This window comes from Dufourea novaeangliae, unplaced genomic scaffold (genome assembly GCF_001272555.1).
Source record: "Dufourea novaeangliae isolate 0120121106 unplaced genomic scaffold, ASM127255v1 scaffold209, whole genome shotgun sequence".
NCBI classification, from domain to species: domain Eukaryota; kingdom Metazoa; phylum Arthropoda; class Insecta; order Hymenoptera; family Halictidae; genus Dufourea; species Dufourea novaeangliae.
This window is the reverse complement of record NW_015374085.1, coordinates 21,882-36,939: the sequence shown is the minus strand read 5'-3', so window position 1 is coordinate 36,939 and position 15,058 is coordinate 21,882. Positions and strand designations below refer to the sequence as shown.

Here is a 15,058-nt window from a genome sequence, read left to right as displayed (position 1 = left end):
ACTGCGGCGAAAATTCACGTTCTCGACGCGATGCCCCGCAACCTAAGCGCGTGAGCAGTCAAGAGACCCTATTCCAATCCCAATGCGGCGGTTTTACTTTTTATTTTTAATTATTTTATAATTTCACTTGGTAACCTCTAAGTAAAATAAAAAAGTTAAAAAATATTGATTCAGGAAGCATTTAAAAAGAAGAAAATAAATGTTTTCCACTTCAATGTCTAAATTTTTTATTATATACATACATATTATGTTGTATACACATAAATTATTTTTACAATTAGATGTTACCCGCTAAAAACCGCTGCAGCTGGTCCACGTATATGCCGAATGGTCTTTTGCTTTTCTCCATATGAAAAGAAAAAAACACAATTGAAATAGTAATTTTAATAACATAAGATAAAATATTAAGATTGCTATGAACTTATTTTTTTTTTGTTGAATTATTCTGTAATTTCGCTTCCTCACTTTTGAGTAGAAGTTTCGCAGCAAACGAAAGTAACGAAGTACGATAGTCTTTTAAAACTATTTAAAATGTGCCTCATTGTAATATTTTGGAAATTCCTTTATTGCCGGAAATTTTCTTTATTGACAAAAATTTCGACGGCTAACGGTAATGAATTTCTAAAAGCTATTTCAACGGTAAGGGACTTTTAATTAGGTCCATCGTAGACGTCGTCGAATACTTTATTGTTTCATTATGTCAAAAGAGTCTTTTGAAAAGAGGTAGTCAAGAATTTCAGGGGATTCGAAAGAAGTGCTTAGGCGCTCGAAAAAACAATATACTGCTAATAGTGATCCGCTATAGACTTCACAAAGGACCTGTTAAAGGTAACCGTGCGCCCAGTTCCAGGTAAGCGAGCCGCTCGCGCGGCGTTTACAATCGGCCGAATCGTACCAATTGGTCTCGTACTCGTCTCAGTGGTGTCATTTAAAGTAATATGGATTGCAACTGGTACGATCGGCCAACCGTATTCACCGCGCCTACCAAAAATCCCAAATCCCAAGCAATCTAAACGCCGAGTAGAGAGCAGCATGAGTTCTCTACGCGTTCATGACGAAGACCCTGTCCAAAACCCCATTCTAATCCTGATGCGACGGTTTTACTTTTTATTTTTAATTTTTGTGTAATTTTAGTTTGTAATTTGCCAGTAAAATAAAAAGTTCCAAAATATATTTAAGTAGCATTTTACAAAAATGGGAGATGTATTTATTCCTCTTTAATATTTAAATTTTATATTACACAAATACATATTCTCTTATATATACAATAGGCAAATTATTCTTACAATTAGATGTTACCTTCATTCTAACTATTGCAGTACATACATATGAAAACATTGGAAGAAAAATCCATCACATTAATATGTTACGTAGAGTAAAATGAAAGCTTGGAAGATATTAATTTCACAAACGCCTCATTGTCATATTCGGTAGTAGTACTATTATTCCAATTGCGGTTTAAACTATGTGCATATGTACTTCTTTTCAGATATAGAAAAGTAAAGGACCGATGCCGACAGCAGAATGATTTCTCTCACACGCTCGTTCATGATGAAGAGCCTGTTCGTATCCCGATGCGACCGTTTTAGTTTTTATTTTTAAGTATTGTATAATTTCCCTTTGTAATAGGTCAGTAAAATAACAGCTTCGAAGATATTAATTTGATAAGCATTTTCAAAATTCGATTTTTGTATTAATGATATATTTCGCGTTTCTGAGAACCGTTGCAGTTGGTTCACGTACATGTGATGTTAGCGGTCCTTTACTTTTCTATGTCTGAAAAGAAATATGCACATAGTTTAAACCGCAATTGGAATAATAGTACTACTACCGAATATGACCATAAGGCGCGTATATGAGCAGGTACTTAGGGTGAGACGTATCTGATCGAAACGCTCGAAACGCGGGTAACCCTATCGTAAACGGAGGCAATAACGAGACTGCACGATGACTCATTGTAACACGTAATTTGGAAATGTTTTTATTACCGGAAAGTAGGACGGTATTGACATCTTAGAAACTATTTTAACATAAAGGGATTTTGAATTAGGTGCAGTTATATTGTTAGGAATTTCCCAGATTTTGAAAGAAGCATTTTATCCGCTTAAAGAAATGAATATACCGTAAATACAGAAAGTCCATATTGAGGACGGAACACTTGTGACATTATTTAGAAGACAAAAAAAAGATGATGTGTTGTATTTCCATGCTCACCGACATCAAATCTAAAAAAATGCATATGCGTGGACCATCTTAACAAAAAAATTTAATTTTGAAAACGCTTCTTAAATTAATATCTTCCAAGCTTTCGTTTTACTGTACGTAACATATTAATGTAATCGATTTTTCTTCCAATGTTTTCATGTGTATGTACTGCAATAGTTAGAGTAAAGGTAACATCTGTGGCGGCACTAACTCCTACATTCGCCACTAGAGGTCTATCGAGTTGACACCTTTCCTACAACTACCTGAAACCTTCCTCGTTTGTATACAAGGTGTTCGACTACTAGTGGGAAAAAATGTAAGGAGTGATTCTTTGAGGCAAAATAAGACGAAAATCAAGAATAAGGAAATAGCGAGAAATACTTCGTTTGTTAGTTATAAGCGTTTAAAAATTGACCCAAATGATGGCAATTCGCTCGCACGAAGTGTTAGCGGATCACGGCTCGTAAGGGGCGTACAGTCACTTTAAAGACTCGACGACGTGCAGGAAAAGTCGGTAGAACAGCTGTCTACTTACCCCGTAGAAGATGTCGATAACTTGTGCCCGCGGTATTTGAGTCGACTCCACTTGTATCGCATTCACTATGATTACTCGATAAAATTCGCAAGAAATGTAAATATCTTCTTACGAATATTATCGAGTAGAGAGGGTTAATGAACCCTCTAGTTGTCACGTATAACAATTGTCCTATCCACGAGTATCCATGAAATTAATCCACGCATGCATGTACACCATAAAAGTCCACGAAAAGTGTCCAAACACACTGCGCGATTGTCCGATTGTCCCGATCGCGAAAAATGTTCACATACTGCGCGATTAATTAGACCCGCAAACGGTTCCTCCGTTGGGTTTAATACCCTACACGTTACACAAAATTAACACTTAAAATAATTTATTTATAACTATTTAACACTAATTTTTAACCTACACTACTTAATTTATAACAGCTATTTATACTAATTTTTAACACGCAATAATTAATAAAACCTACAATATTTAATGAAACCTGCAATAATTAATAAAGCCTACAATATTTAACGAAACCTGCAGTAATTAATAAAACTAACAATATTTAATAAAACCTGCAATAATTAATAAAATCTACAATATTTAATAAAACCTGCAATAATTAATAAAATCTACAATATTTAATAAAACCTGCAATAATTAATAAAATCTACAATATTTAATAAAAACTACAATAATTAATAAAATCTACAATATTTAATAAAACCTACAATATTTAATAAAACCTACAATAATTAATTTGCACTGTTTATAACGACGACATACGCCACACTACTAAATAATCACTACGTTCTCGCTAAATAAACTAAGACTTAGTTTTCCGAACATGAACTCTATTTGCTCGTAGAATGCAAAGGGCACCGTTTGGAAAGGACAATTGATATTATTGAACTGATCCTCCCTCGTTAGGATCGATGTGGCGTAATAGGTCGATCCCCACTCTTTCATGGTCAATACTTTTTGGGAAAGAAAATCTACATGGGAAAGTGTCTTGGAAGTCGCGTTTCTTTTCGTACATTCTTAGAGCAACATCTGTATTTTTTTCTCATACACCACTCGGGGCCACTTGGCCACAATGCCGAGGATGTGCGAGTCTGAACATTATAAAACTGTCTCTTGTCTTCTGCAGGGCGACCACCCGCCGATTGCCTGTAACGTGTTACTGCCATCGACGAACACCTTCCCTATTGTGTTTTCGGCTATCCCTCTTGACATTAACATGTAAAAAGAACTTTCAACGTCGAATTGCAACTCCATGTGAGAAACGGTTCACATATTACACCGAATGTATGTGTTTAACAATTTTCTTTATTTTATGTTATGAAGTTTTTTTATGCATCGTAATGCAGGTGCCGCAAATTACATCTTAGTTTCATTCTAATATCATTATACGTTTTGTATGATCCATGTTAATTGCATGTTATTTTTTGCGGATACAAGAACCTCACCCACTTGGAGTAAGATCGAAGTGGTAATACAATGTGCAATGCACATAAAACATACAGTAAGTCAATATTCAATACTTCAGGAATAGAGATATTATCCTATCGGGCGAAGCTTCGAACGATAAGTAATTAACGCATGCACTTGTTTAAAAACATCGTTCAGCACCCCGTAAGAAGATATTTACATTTCTTGCGAATTTTATCGAGTAATCCGACTTAATGCGATACACGTGGATTCGACTCAAACACCGCGAACACAAGTTATCGACATCTTCTACGGGGTAAGTAGACAGCTGTTCTACCGACTTTTCCTGCACGTCGTTGAGTCTTTAAAGTGACTGTACGCCCCTTACGAGCCGTGATCCGCTGACATTCCGTGCGCGCGGATTGGGTCAATGTTTAAACGCTTATAACTAACAAACGAATCATTTGTTGAAATTTCGTTATTCTTGATTTTCGTCTTATTTTGCCTCAAAGAATTACCCCTTAAATTTTTTCCCACTAGTAGTCAAACACCCTGTATATACGTATGTGTATATTTACGAAATTGCTTTCTACCATTTCGCAGATTTTTATTATATATATACATCTGTATATGTATGTATATCTGTAGGCAGTGCTACTGCTTAGCAGCAATGGCGATCGACAGTCGTCACGTGACTTTTCGACCCCTGAAATACTGCAACACCGGCAAAATATCCGCGATTATGGTTTACTACTCTTGGATTGCCGCTATATTTTTCTGTTTTCCATAGGTTTGTATTACTTCTCCATCCTTATTCATTTATCAATTTTAACACTACATATATTTTTGGCGTTTCTTTCAATAAATTTTTAAATCTTTATATTTTCGTACCAAGAAATTATGCCAAATATTTGGGAATGTTCGCTGGCTTTCGAAGTTCCTTATGGCGAGAAGGCGTATGTTACTTGGTAGATTACGCATTAATTAATTAATACAGGTGAAGAAGTATTAATTGCAATGATTATCCATAGGTATAGTATTACGGCATTTCTCCTGCCTACTACTATTCTCCTTTACACGTACGTAGGAATATGTATAGGGATATGGAAGAGCAATAATAAATCAGAAATCAACGCGAAGAAATATGACGTGTCGGAGAACTTTTTTCAACAGAAACTAACCGTTTTCGCTTTTAAAGCTTCGATGAACAACGCAAAGGTGTCCATATCGTTAATTAGTTTTTATTTGATCACAAGAACTCCTTGTATTGGTTGTTTGTTATGGGTTTTATGGAATCCCAAAGCATCTTTCTCTTCTTCTAACGATGAGTCAACAGATTCGAAGTGATACAAAATATGAATGAACTAATGTAACTTAAAGTCGTTTGCAGGACCGACGTTCACTCTCCTGGTGCTCCTAGACAGTTTCACAGATTGCATAAACTCGTGGATTTATTTATTCTTCGATCGTGATCTTCGTTGACAAGTCATTTGTTCAAACAGAACATTTACGATCTACCATACGGAAATTACCGATAAACAGAAAAATGTTTATACAACGTTAATATAACGAACTTGTGACGGAGTTTTTAAAGCATCGTCATCCTAAATCAAGATCCTTATTCGTCTGGTAGATGCTTCCATGAAGAAGTTGCTAACTATAATACATTTTATTTTATATTTGATAAATAAATGAGACTTTAGCATTAGCAATAAGTGAATATATTAGCGATATAATCGATATGGGCGTTACAATGGAATTCATCGTCGTTGGAAGACTTTGTCGCAACGTTTCAATTCTTCTCGTTTGTGTATAAAAGAAGTCTCACTTTTCCTAGGACCATAGATCCCGATGCATCCTCGAAAACGATCGCTATTCTTTGCGATCCGTTATACTTGCACAGACCGGCTCATTAGTATTTCCATCGAGCGGGCGTCTATTATGTTTCGATGTTTGTATTCCCACTTTTATTCCGATCATCCCAGTGGTTCTCATGTAGCGCCGCAGAAACAACGCAAAACAGAATGCAAGAACAAACATTGGAATTACAATGATTACAATTGATAATCGCAAAGAAAAATGTTTCTCCGTGTCAACTGATTGCATGAATGATTAAGCCATTATCAATTGAAGGATTTATATCCCTTGATAAATCCAGACCATTCGCGCGGGCCTTAGATCCTACCCCCTGTAGATTGAGATCCCCTGTTGGAACACCTGAATACTTAATAAATGGATGAAATTAACATTAATAACGACTGTCTGCGACCGATCCACATCTTATCTGACGACAAACGCGTTCGACAGTCTTGCATGATATATGCCCCAGAGAAGTCTCTCGAAGAAGGTAGATCGAAGGTGGATCGGTTCTTTAACTATTTCTCGGTTAATCCATCCAGGGCGCAACGAATCGTTTTATTAACGGTTAAACGATCGATTCGTCGGTATGAATTCGGAAGACTGTACCAGTGAACCCTTGAGAAACGAGGTAAAGTTACATCCTTCAACTTGTTGCCAAGAAGCCGGAAGACCAGGTCCAGAAAATTAATTTCTTTGGAGGAAGGCTCATTTCGGAGAATTCCTATTCTTTATTAAATGAGTTACAGAACCATTAAGTTGGCAATGATTCTTTCTTGCTAAATCAGAAGAAGATAAACGGTTAATTACTACTTTCATCCAATAAAGAGGGAATCCTGCTTGTTTCAGTCGGAAAATGATAGCAATAATGATGGTTACGTGCGTTCGCCGGTATTGCTGGACCTGGACAAGAACTCCAAACAGCAACAAGAAGTATTGAATCGAGAAGAAGATTCTCCGTCACAATTTTTACCGATCAACCAATATTTGCAGGATCCATCGATTCAGAACGGATCAGGTATTCGATGAAGAAAATGAAGAAAATATCTGATGAAAATCGAAAGCAACGATACTGACGCGAATATTTCCTTGCAGAAGATTCGAGCGTGCCGCGGCGACTGCCGGTGAGAAGAACGTGGCAAGACGGAAATTTCGAAGATCGCCAACAGAACGGCAGTCGTGTGTTTGTGATAAGAGTACCTGAACCAGAAGTGATTAATACTCATCCGCACTTGGAGATCCTACATGAAACGGACATTAAATCGGTGCAGCGAGAACCGTCGCAAACCGAAAAGGGTGGGGTACAAGTACTGCTTAAAATAAGATTTTTCAAAAATAATCTGTTTCGAAGGTTCTAATAGGATCTAATCAGTTCTAAATAGGATCTTTCTGTAAATTTCTTAAGGGGTCATTCCAGTGTGCACGCTATAAACATTAAGCATTGTTTAGGAATTTATTATAAAAAGAAATACACAATAGAATAGTACAAAACATTTTACTGTTTATTATTATACATTTATAAAGCAAAAAATAATATTTTAGTGGTAAAATAAGTGGTTTATTAGTGTGTTTTTCTGAACATCTGTATACAGTATACAGTTTGAAACATAGTTGACATGCTGGTGTAGGTGATTTCATTTCATAGACTCATCTGAAACAAAATATTCAAACGGATTGTTATGTTGTATGCGGATAGCTATTGTCGGTACCAACAAAAATATATTAAAAACTAAATATCGATGATAAATTATTTGCGTACAAAATTTTAAAAATGGCGGACATTTATATAAAAATATATAAATTCAACTTTTCTTGTAGCTGTTTTTCAATGTAAAAAATATGTTAAAGTGGATAAAATCATTTGATTTTGGTACCAGCAATAGCCATTCGTATAGAAATTGAGAATCCGTTTGAATATTTTGTTTGAGATGAGCATATTAACTGATATTACCTGTATCAGCAAGACAACTAAGTTTCAAACTGTATACAGACCTTCGGAAATACGTACTGATGAACCATTTATTTTACCTCTCCAAGAATTTATTTTGTTCTTCAAATGTATAGTAGTAAACAACAACAAGTTTTACACCATTCCATTGTGTATTTTCTTTATAATAAATTCCTAAGCCATGCTTAATTTTTATAACATATACTCCAAAATGATCCCTTAAAACAGGGATGTCAAACTGGTAGCTTGCGGGCCGCATGCGGCCCACGACGTGTATTTTTGTGGCCCGCAACGACTTAAACTTTATACGAATTCAAAATATTGTGAAAATGTAAGCAATTTTAAATTTCTTTGTTTATAATACATAATGGGACCTCCACTGTGATTGTTCGGCTAAACTGTGAAATTTAAAAGTTGAATTAACGGAATAACCCTGATAACCAGTTGTGTATAAGTTTCGAGCAAATTGCCAGCAATAAATGACAAAAGTTGTCTAAAAAACTATAGCCATCTGCTTTCGCATTTGACTTGGGTTTTGCAGGCAACGCCAGCTGATAAAATGGTAAAGCAATTTGGCAGAAAGTCTCGCAACATGACCTATGTCAAATTGAAAGCAAAACCGGAACAAGGTTCGCGCTAGCCAATTTGCTGCATATGTTGCTGCCAATGTGCGCGCAAGTTGTTTACAGCAAATCTTGTATCAAACTTGTAGCCATAACTTTAAAACAGGCATTGGACAAAATTTGGCTTTGCAGGTTCGGTTGACTGGTATATAAATACATATTGTGCGGCCCGCGTGAAATCTACTTGTTAGACAAATGGCCTGTGATTGAAATGAGTTTGACACCCCTACCTTAAGACAACGATATTCTAGTGTTTTAAGCGGAGCCGATCATAGTTGGCTTGGCGTGTAGGTACGAGATCTTCAAACGAGTCTTTCAGAAGTGACTTAAAACTCCTTTTAGTTTTTTATAAGTAAAAACCGTGAACTCTCTGTAGCGAAAAGTTGAAGCTTTAACTTCAAATTACATACTGCCATTTTGTGAAAAATAAGTATTTCGGAAATCATTCATAATAAACGGTACAGTAATTTTACCTGGTACCATAAAACTCTGTTTCAAAGCACACATTAATATTGTCATAAGTGAAAATCATTGTGTAATTATTATTTTTTATTGTTCTGTGAGCAAATTTGGATGACTGTTAATTTTAAGTATACTCTTTCAAATGTTAATTTTTTTTACCAAGACTTTGTTTTCACTAAAAAAAAATTTCAAAGTTAAATGTATTTTTCGGCACGCAGAATGTACATTGGTTGAGAAAACGGTATTAGAACATTCCTGTATATTATAATAAAGGTATCGAAGAAAATGGGGATATAATGTCCAAAAACATATTATTTGTAAGTTTACTGCAACTAGGAAAAAGAAAATAATTTAATAGAAATAGTTATGACACAATCGAAGAATCTATAAATTACTTAAAATAAATCGGTGTGTGCAAATACTTAAAAAAAATGATTCCATTTAAATATTAATCTAGCCTGTGGTTCATTTCAGATTATAAGAAATCAGCTTGCGATCGAGAACGAACGAGGATGCGGGATATGAATCGTGCGTTTGAGCTTCTACGGTCAAAGCTACCAATCTGCAAACCACCTGGGAAGAAACTGTCGAAGATAGAGTCGCTCAGGCACGCCATAAGTTACATAAGACATTTGCAGAGTCTGTTGGAACCCCAATATAATTATGTTCCAAATATACCTGAAAGAAATTACTATCCTGCTAGCACACCCGTTACAACCACCGCATCTTTTGATATGCAACATCCAACTCGATGGGAATCGTTCGCTTATTATCGTTACGATTATCATGCTCCGTTCATTACTCCGAACCCATCAACATTAACCTCCCCTATTCACCCTCAAGTACCAACGGAACAGGACGAAAGACAATTCTCTTACGAGACGCGACATTAAATATCCTCCTGAGAGAATCGTCGTCATTCCCTTCAATCTTTCTATTTTAACACTAAACCTACCGAACCCTTCAGAGGTAGGAATTAGTACGTCAAAACTGGTCATTTTAACCGATCGTGGTAGGTTTAGTGTTAAGTATAGGTAAATCGAAATTAATTCCTCACTCGAGAGACCACTGAGACTTTACGAGGAGCTACAGTATTGGAAAGAGACACAATTTAGTAAGCGTTTCATACAGTGATCAAGTTTATTTTTATATGTAGATTATATTTAGGTATATACAGAATAGAATGAGTTTTCATGAAAATAATTCTTATGTACAATTTATTGAAATTCAATTTCCGTAGACAGACGTCTAAAATATTTGATAAAAATATATTACTCCTACTTTAAAAAGTAATCATTTATGCAAAAAAATACATTGTAAAAAATATTTTATATACAATTCATTAATTAGAAGAATAAACTGTTTAAAAAAATAATGATTAAATCGTTTATCTATATGGAAAATATAAGAGAACAATTTTTACTAATTGATTGCACAATTAATATGCAGAAAAATTCATTGAGAGAACTCCTCCTCTGATTCTTCTTCTATAAAATTTAAACTGCTTCTTGATTTTCTGGTTCCAGATGTACAGCCCAGCTCTGCTAATGTACCATTATCTTCTCCTTTTATACAATTTTATTGAACTCTAATGGTATTTTTAGTGCAATCTTTATTAGTAAATTCTTCATGACTAGATTTTTTATACGTTTATCCTACTTTGTGTAGTTGGAAAATTTTTATTATCAACGAACTTGCTTTTCTTATTTCCTTTATGATTTTCTTCGTCTGACACTTCACTTTTATCTGTACATACATCAAAAACTGATTCTTTAGAGTCCTGCTTCTTTTTAATAGCATTATGCATTTCCCGTAACTTCGTTTTCTTAGAATTTAACATTAAGATAAATTTTTTATACATATCCTGCTCTATAGTAGTTGTGGCTTCTATCATTTTTTGTATATCTGATATTAACTTTGCTTTAGTATCCATTAAATTTTTATTTTTTCCTTCGAGTATATTTAATTTGCCTTGAATATTTTCATAAAACTTCAAAGATTATTGAAAGTTTCCTGAGATAACTTTAATGTCTGAAACAGGGTTTAAATTGATTCTTCCGAGAATCCAGAAATTATTCTTCCATTGTAAGGTTGTGTTATCAATAAGAAATAGAATCTCTATATTTTTCCCACAAAGTATGTCCTTAATTTCATGAACATATTCTTCAAATGATTTGAATAATTGATCGCAAAAATAATTTATATCTTTAATATCCGTCTGTAATATTAAATCATTTTAATTGAGTAAGACAACAAAATATGAAAAATATTAGAATATAGTAACAGAAATCCATCTAACCAATTTATTGATTGCATACAAAGTTACATACAAACTTTCCCACACAATGGTAACATTGTCGGTTCTAACAATATTACTTTAAAATATGATTAAAGCCATTCTACGTAGAGTGTGTAATATGTTTTATCAATTTGATTAAAAACTTCACGTGCAATTATTTTTGTCATTGTTAAAATAGTTTTTACATATTAAAACAAAATAAAAGAATCACTACAGTAGACATTCGTTTCCCGCGCCACCGTTATCGGCACGAAAGCTACGCCCCTTGCTCCCACGTATTTCTCACACACGACCGCGTAGCCTACTCTGTCGCCCAGTACGCCCTGGCCGGAACACATACGGTGTCGCGTTTAACTCGCATATCTCATCACGGAATGTGCAGTGTATATAATACTGTTTTAATAATGTTTTTATTGGTGCAATGAATATTGGTGGCAATTTGATTGCTTCTAGTCCCGCGGATCTCACGTACTGGGTAAAAGATGCTAACCAAGCTAGACATTTGCTACTAAAATATGTCACGAATTATTACCTTTTTCACATAATACCTTAATACTTTATTACGCATGTAGCGAAAAAGAATGTTTGAATGCGGAAGGAATGCGCGCCGAATAAATGAGAACGAATGAGATCGAGTAATAGGTAAGGTGTGAGTGATTGGACGAATGATGTGTGAAAGGGAAGTGGAAGGAGTGCGAACAGAACATAAATACGGGCCAAAGAGACAAAGCAGATAGAGTTGGAAAATAAAGCAAACTGATAGCACGTGTCTCATTCAAATTATTTCTAACACGCAGAATGTTTGGAAGAATCGATTTATGTAATAAAAGTATTTTCTTCCATAATATTTCAATATCATTAATAAAAATAACAATTAACTTTGAAAACTTAGAATATACTCCACCTACGCAAAAATTGTTGCTACGTAATAGCCCTCTTCATACTGAACAACTTCTGTGAATAAACTTTGTTGATATCTCTATAAATAACGGAGATAATACATCTAACCGTAAAGTGCGCATATCCAGCCAACCCTATACGTCTGCGTCGCACGACTGAACCACTGATACTGAACGGCCGAGCAAAATCCATCACATTAATATGTTACGTACAGTAAAATGAAAGCTTGGAAGATATTAATTTGAGAAGCATTTTCAAATTCAGATTTTTTTGTTAAGCTGGTCCACGCATATGCATTTTGTTGATTTGATGTCGGTGAGCATGGATAATATGCATGTACATACAACACATCGTCTTTTCTTTTTGTCCTGTAAATAATGTCACAAGTGTTCCGTCCTCAATATGGACTTTCTTTACTCACGGTATATTAATTTATTTGGTCGGCTAAAATGCTTCTTTCAAAATCTGGGAAATTCCTAACAACCCCTTTTGAAATAATCGGACAATAATGTATTCGGCGCGCGTATAATTGCACCTAATTCAAAGTCCCTTTGCGTTAAAATGGTTTCTAAGAATTCAATACCGTCCTACTTTCCGGTAATAAAGACATTTCCAAATTATGTGTTACAATGAGCCACCGTGCAGTCTCGTTATTGCCTCCATTTACGATAGGGTTGCCCGCGTTGCGGTCAGATACGTCTCACCCTAAGTACCTGCTCATATACGCGCGTCATGGTCATATTCGGTAGTAGTACTATTATTCCAATTGCGGTTCACACTATGTGTATACTTCTTTTCAGACATAGAAAAGTAAAGGACTACTAACATCACATGTGCGTGGACCTACTGCAACGGTTCTCAGAAACGCGAAATATATCATTAATACAAAAATCGAATTTTGAAAATGCTTCTCAAATTAATATCTTCGAAGCTGTTATTTTACTGACATATTACAAAGTGAAATTATACAATAATTAAAAATAAAAACTAAAACGGTCGCATCGGGATACGAACAGGCTCTTCATCATGAACGAGCGTGTGAGAGAAATCATTCTGCTCTCGGCGTCGGTCCTTTACTTTTCTATATCTGAAAAGAAGTACATATGCACATAGTTTAAACCGCAATTGGAATAATAGTACTACTACCGAATATGACAATGAAGCGTTTCTGAAATTAATATCTTCCAAGCTTTCATTTTACTGTACGTAACATATTAATGTGATGGATTTTTCTTCCAATGTTTTCATATGTATGTACTGCAATAGTTAGAATGATGGTAACATCTAATTGTAAGAATAATTTGTCAATAGTATATATAAGAGAATATGTATTTGTGTAATATAAAATTTAAATATTAAAGAGTAATAAATACATCTCCCATTTTTGTAAAATGCTTCTTAAATTAATATTTTTGAACCTTTTATTTTACTGGCAAATTACAAACTAAAATTACACAATAATTAAGAATAAAAAGTAAAAGCATCGCATCGGGATTCCAACGGGGTTATGGACGGGGTCCCTCGTCATGAGGGCGTTAGAGAATTCATGCTGCTCTCGACTCTCGACTCTCAGCGTTTAGATTGCTTGGGATACGGGATTTTGACCTGGCTTGGGCCACTCGGCCGTCGCGTCGTAAACGCGTGACGTAGACTTTTACCGAGAACACCCGAAGCAGAGCGCACACGGACAGAGGTAGAAAACGCTTGTGTTGGTGAGTCGCCGAGTAGGACGTAGTGGGGGCAGAGCTCACGGACAGGCTAGAATATGCTTGTGTAAAATACCCACGGGAGGCATGGAGAGGGTAAGCGCTCGCGCGGTTTACTCACAATTCTGGCATCAGTGCGGCCGAGTGGTGCGGAAAGCGCTCGGGTAACTGGCGTCTGCTTCCTCTAGCCCTCTACAGCACTGATGCCTGCACGTGGGATTTTCGCGTGAGCGCATACCCTTTCAATGCCACACGTGGGTATTCTACACAAACATATTCTAGCCTGTCCGTATGAGCTCTGCCCCCACTACGTCCTACTCGGCGCTCCCAACGCAAGCGTTTTCTACCTCTGCCCGTGTGCGTTCTGCTTCGGCTGTCTCTCGGCAAAAGTACTACGTCACGCGTTTACGACACGACGGCCGAGTGGCCCAAGCCAGGTCAAAAATCCCAAGCAACCTAAAGTTTACGTCCTAAACGCGGAGAGCTGCATGATTTCTGTCATGCGATCATGATGAAGACCCTGTCCGAAACCCCGTCCGAATCCCGATGCGACGGTTTTACTTTTTATTTTTAATTATTGTATAATTTCATTTTGTAATATGTCAGTAAAAAAAAAGCTTCGAAGATATTAATTTAAGAAGCATTTTAAAAAATGGGAGATGTATTTATTCCTCTTTAATATTTAAATTTTATATTACACAAATACATATTCTCTTATACAGGGTGTTCGACAACTAGTGGGAAAAAATTTAAGGGGTGATTCTTTGAGGCAAAATAAGACGAAAATCAAGAATAACGAAATTGCGAAAAATGCTTCGTTTGTTAGTTATAAGCGTGTAAAAATTGACCCAAATCATGGCAATCCGCGCGCACGGAGTGTCAGCGGATCACGGCTCATCAGGGGCCTACAGTCACTTTAAAGACTCAACGACGTGCAGGAAACGTCGGTAGAACAGCTGTTTACTTACCCCGTAGAAGATATCGATAACTTGTGCCCGCGGAACTTGAGTTGAATCCACCTGTATCGCATTAACTCTGATTACTCGATAAAATTCGCAAGACATGTAAATCTCTTCTTACGAATATTATCGAGTAGAGAGG

The 15,058-nt window shown here is 35.8% G+C and overlaps 2 protein-coding genes across 2 annotated transcripts; both read left to right on the top strand.

Moving 5' to 3' along the window:
• The first annotated feature begins 4,832 nt into the window (after positions 1-4,832).
• LOC107190720 (isotocin receptor-like) lies at positions 4,833-5,509 on the top strand. Its single transcript, XM_015579583.1, has 3 exons — positions 4,833-4,941; positions 5,040-5,130; positions 5,194-5,509. The coding sequence occupies exons 1-3, from the start codon at positions 4,833-4,835 to the stop codon at positions 5,507-5,509; spliced, it is 516 nt and encodes a 171-aa protein (XP_015435069.1).
• Positions 5,510-6,608: 1,099 nt separating this feature from the next.
• Positions 6,609-9,945, top strand: LOC107190722. Its single transcript, XM_015579584.1, has 4 exons — positions 6,609-6,650; positions 6,869-7,037; positions 7,115-7,315; positions 9,527-9,945. The coding sequence occupies exons 1-4, from the start codon at positions 6,609-6,611 to the stop codon at positions 9,943-9,945; spliced, it is 831 nt and encodes a 276-aa protein (XP_015435070.1).
• The last annotated feature ends 5,113 nt before the right edge of the window (positions 9,946-15,058 follow it).